This window comes from Gouania willdenowi, chromosome 8 (genome assembly GCF_900634775.1).
Source record: "Gouania willdenowi chromosome 8, fGouWil2.1, whole genome shotgun sequence".
Lineage (NCBI taxonomy): Eukaryota > Metazoa > Chordata > Actinopteri > Blenniiformes > Gobiesocidae > Gouania > Gouania willdenowi.
The window spans coordinates 10,845,376-10,850,686 of NC_041051.1; the positions used below are offsets into that span (position 1 = coordinate 10,845,376).

General features: G+C 38.4%; 1 protein-coding gene across 1 annotated transcript in view; it reads right to left on the reverse strand.

Moving 5' to 3' along the window:
- The window catches only part of ppp1r27a (protein phosphatase 1, regulatory subunit 27a), a 3,905-nt gene extending 302 nt beyond the window's left edge, over positions 1-3,603 (reverse strand). The window contains exons 1-3 of the mRNA XM_028455451.1: positions 2,831-3,603; positions 2,528-2,678; positions 1-442 (exon numbers count right to left, since the gene is read on the reverse strand). The exon at positions 1-442 is cut by the window's left edge and continues 302 nt beyond it. Of these exons, the coding sequence (XP_028311252.1) occupies positions 322-442; positions 2,528-2,678; positions 2,831-3,266 (708 nt within the window). The 5' untranslated portion in view covers positions 3,267-3,603 and the 3' untranslated portion in view covers positions 1-321. The remainder of the gene's footprint in view (positions 443-2,527; positions 2,679-2,830) is intronic.
- Positions 3,604-5,311: the final 1,708 nt, after the last annotated feature.

Sequence of the window (5,311 nt, forward strand, 5' to 3'; positions counted from 1 at the left end):
TAGCTGAAATAACTCCTGCACTAAATTGATCCAACAAAAAATATTTGGTGCCAAAATGACTTTGATATAGTTTCCATCTATGATTTATCACAATAACACGACAAATATAAAGGATGCAATAATTCTTTAGAGCGCTATTGTTTGACTATACCCAAAAATAATTACCACATGGTTGTTTGTTCTATGAAGAAGCACAAATGCACAATCGCGCTTAAACCAGGCTTCAGATGTTGGTTTGGTTTTCATGGGCCTTCCTTTCTTCAAGCTCATCTTATATCTTCACTCTTTGATCACTTGCCACTGAGTTTATTTGGTTCCTTCTCAGACGCAGACGGTCTCAAAAAGTTTAACCAGTTCTTTGCATTCTGGATCGATGAGGTCGGCAGGCTTTTCTCCATTTTCATTTTCTGCCTCTGTGCTCGCCCCCTTCGACAGCAGATATCTGGATGGAAGACCAGGCACAAACGTTTATTAAGCAACTACAATTACTAGAGGACACGTTTAAAAATAGGCAGTGGCTATCCGTACAGTTGCCGTATCAATATACCAACATTCTATCAGTACGCCGGGCCCCTATTTGCCCAGTTTAGGTCACATGAAAGGTCAGTTATTGGCCAGTTTAGGTCACATGATTGGGCAGTCATTAGACAGTTTAGGTCACGTGATAGGTCAGTCATTGGACAGTTTAGGTCACGTGATAGGTCAGTCATTGGCCAGTTTAGGTCACATGATAGGTCAGTCATTGGCCAGTTTAGGCCACGTGATATGTCAGTCATTGGCCAGTTTAGGCCACGTGATATGTCAGTCATTGGCCAGTTTAGGCCACGTGATAGGTCAGTCATTTGCCAGTTTAGGTCATGTGATAGGTCAGTCATTGGCCAGTTTAGGCCACTTGATAGGTCAGTCATTGGCCAGTTTAGGTCATGTGATAGGTCAGTCATTGGCCAGTTTAGGTCATGTGATAGGTCAGTCATTGGCCAGTTTAGGTCATGTGATAGGTCAGTCATTTGCCAGTTTAGGTTCACATGACTAAAACTAAACCTTTCCCTAACCCTAACGCTAAAAATTGTTGCGATATTGGGTTATAACCTAACCCTAAACCTAACCCTAAACCTAAATTTAAACCTAAACCTAACCTTAACCCTAAGATGCTACGTACTTGTATGTCGGTAACCATACCAATAGCACCGGGGGTTGTCCGTACGGCAACCGTACAGACACTTTCTTAAAAATATCAACCATAGTTGTTTTTTTTTCAATGATCTTGTCCTTATGATATTTGTTTATTCAAAAAAAACAAAAAAACAAAAAAAAAAAAAAACAGTTAAATTCAAGGTAATTGCAATCTCATAAAATTTTTCCCTCAAGATTTGATTTACTTAGATTTTATAATTGATGTTTTTAAATGTAGGACTGTTTTTATATAATATATATTGGTAGTGTGTCACCACATTGTGCTTTAAAAAGTCATTTTTATTACTCAAGCAGTATTTCCTGCATTTTTAATCCTCATGTTGTTTTTTTTCTTAACAACCCCACCTATGACATAAGTTTTGAGTATTTTAAACTAGGTCGGGACCCAAAAGTGTTTCGCAGACAGCTGGTCAAAAATAAATAAATTAATACTTAATGTCTCTCATGTTGGACTTGTCTTTTATTTTGAAAGAAAGTTTTCTTTTGAAAGGCATGCTGTTATACAGGAAAATATATACTGTAGATTTATGTTTTATAAAAATATTATACATGTGTTTTCAACATCTATTTTAAAAAAATAAGTTTGGTTGGTTGAATTAAAAAAAAAAAAAAAGTTACGATATAATAGGGACACTCCCACATATAATTAATTCAGCCCAGCTAAGAAAATGGCTTTTGACTAATCAGAACTGCAATCATCAGCCCTGATAGTCATGAGTTCTTTTGCATTTTATTTTATGTTTATATTTAAAATATGTATTGTACTGAACTCTTTATTGTAACTGAATTTTTTCAGGAAGGTGAATTATCAAGTTTTATGAATGTTTTTATGCTGTTTTAATTTAGAATCTGCCAATTTTTATTGTACTAATGTGGATAGATTTAGTTTTTAGGGTGACTTTTAACAGCTGTCCAGGGACAACGGATGAAAAATTGCCATTAGGCTAACTCTGGTACATTTACTGTAATGTTAATGAATGTACATTGTCCCAGTCAAACAAAAATAATAATACAAATTTGTTTTAGGTTATAATTAAATTGACTGTTTTAGTCTGTATATGTTAATAAATGAAGTTCTACATTAAAATTAGTAGGACCTGAGAAATAAAAAATAAAAAAAAAACTAAAATTTGTATTTATTTTATTTTTTTTAAATTAAAGTCACTTAACATTTACACAAAAAAAAAAGTGTTGATAAATTTAAGATTTTAAGTTAAAAACTCAAAAATATTAAGTTACCTACTCAAAAACTTTGAGGTCATCGATTTCCACAAATGTTTTGAGTATTCTGAACTATATTCTGAATCCGGGTTTACAGTTATGTAGTTGTTACCTGGCGATGTCAGGGTAACCATCGCTGCAGGCCATGTGTAGCGGCGTCCAGCCGTCCTCGTCCCTCTGATGGACGTCAGCGCCGTATTTCACCAACAGCTTTACCACCTCCATGTTTCCTGTCAGCACTGCCTCGTGTAGCGCTGCCATTCCTGCAAGCACAGCATCACATCTCAGCCTCCTGCTGCACCATGGCTCTATGTAGTCACTTCCAAACTGTTGTAGGTTTTAGGATTTTCGACAATTGTATCAATAGGCAACTTTTGTTAATCGGTGCAAGCAAACATGTGCAGGCTTTGCTCACCTGAGTGAAACAGTGTGTCCACTCGAACCTTCCTTGCTCTCATGAACCGACCAATTTGCTCTATATCGCCTCGTCTAACAATATCCTGGAACACAATGTCATTGGGAAAGTGCACCGTTCTCTTAGCAGGTGCCACAGGTATCACCGGAGCTGGTTTTTCCTGTGCTTGTGTGCAGCGGGTCGAGCTGTATCGTGAACTTTTGCTGCGCGATGGGATGTATGTGGACGCGGCTCTGTAAGTGGATGTTTGGTATGATGGTGTTACATACGTGGAGCTGTAGGATTTTGGGGTGTACGTTGATGCAGTCAGGTATGTAGACGCTATGGCTGTTGCTGTGTAATGGGACGGGGAGTAATGGGTGGGAGTGTGGTGTGTCGGTGTGTATTGTGAGCTGCGTGTGTACGCAGTCACTGGTATATGGTAGTTGAACTTCATCCCTGCAATGGTTGCAGATGGTCTCTACCTGATATATCAGGAGAAAAGGTAGCAAGAAATCCCAAAAGAAAGCCAACAATCCAACAAATAGATCAGAATCCTTTTCACTGTCCTTAATGTCCTTTGTATCCTGTTAATGTCAAGCAGGGAAACAATCCACTGGTCCTGGATTGGACTGGAATTTAGTTTCAGATCCTCCCTTCTCTCAGTTTTGTCCTATTCCGTTCTTAGCGTGTTTGCTCGTTTTTTTCACAACGCTTGGTCATTTTCTTTCATCTGAAACAGAAAATGGTTTGCAGCACAGTTTACTGGAGCACAGACCAGCTCTATGCATGAACCAGTGCTGGAGGACCATATATACTCTCTTTGAACTGCTATTTTAAGGCCTCAGATCCAATGACTTCGGTTTGGAGACCAACGGCCCCCTTTTTGGATCCTCCCATCCTCCCTTCTCCAGTCAGACGCCCAGCCACACAGGGCCCACCCCTCCATCATAAAAATGTTGACCACCTAAAAGTCCCCTCCAGTTCTACTCGAAACATGAATGTTCACACGAAATTAACCTAACAAATTTTGTTGACAGTTTAGCACCAAAGTTCAAAATTGTTGCCCAAGACACTAATTTAAACTTTGGTGAAATGTGGAATTTGACACTCAATTCATGTTGTGTTTAATTGATTATGGTAATTTGAGTGACATCTTGCACAATGCATGATTTTTGCAAATTGGATAGATAGGTTATCCAAATATACAAGCATGATTTAAATCTAGTCATTCTCTTTTTCTCATGTTACCTTTTAATCTGTTGGTCAATCCATCACGTGACATGTCATGCTTGCTCTTTGCGTGGTAACCAAATAGACCAGTAAACTTCACCTATTACAGCCGTGCACTCATAAGTAACAACAGCTCCACTGACTTTAACCCTGACCTCACATGGTGGCTAGAGAGATGTAGTCATCACCAAAGCTCATCAACATGCATTGTAAAAACAAGTATAACATTGAGATTCTTGACAGGGGGTGAAGTATAATATATGAGGTAACAGTAGGGTTGCAAACTTTCTGACTTCCAAATAGGGGCACAATATTTAGCGTGAAGCTCAATGCCTCTGCCATTAGCGTAAAATGTGTGAAACAAATGTGTTTTATAGGTATTTTACAATAGCTATATCCCTGAGTAATTTAATACTAATAAACCACGCTCCGAAAAATGATGCCAAAGACCTTGATCTGAGAAATTACATTTAGATTTACATTTATTACTTCAATTACATATACAGTGACCAAAATCTATAATTTCTATAATTTTTAAAGATGAAACTATAATTTGGACCTCTAACAGTCCATAATTTCTACTTTGAGAACAATTTAGCTATAAAAAGTGCATATATTCTTTGCAACATGCCAAGTTAATCTTTTTCAAGGGTATGTCCTGCCGCTTTTCACAGCTTCAAGCAGCCTCCTTGACGCAAAACTGCTGCACTGGCTGTGATTGGTTACTGGCTGTCTGATACGCTGACCTGAGCTCAGTAAAGTTTGGTCAACCCTAGGTAGCAGTGTATGCTTTAATATTGCTATATCACAGTATGACCTTTTGTTCTCATACAGACCAGTACGACAGTATAGCTGTTTAAAGCTGATATCTGGAGTTTCTGATGTAACATTCTTTTGAAATAGGAAAAAATACCTAACTAGTCTTTTACTATGGTCTACTGCTGGTGGCCATTCATTAACATTAATGTATATAAGTCCCGCCCTCGTCCTATAGACCCCTATACAAATAGAAATGATGGCCGACTGCACCCAGCCAACAGGCTTTGACTTCCTGTTTTTGAGTCTGTCGGAAACAAGGCCGCGTGTCACAACAGCAAACAGGTAAATATGATTTTGGCTCTTACCTGACCTATAGACTTATATCGATGTGACCCAATGCGCGTGCAGAAAAGTAGAGGCGTGGCTTCTGGTAGATTGGTAGAGGCATCGAGACGTTTTCTCAGAAACTCTAGATATCAGCTTTAAGCTGAGCTTCCACTACCCTTGGAA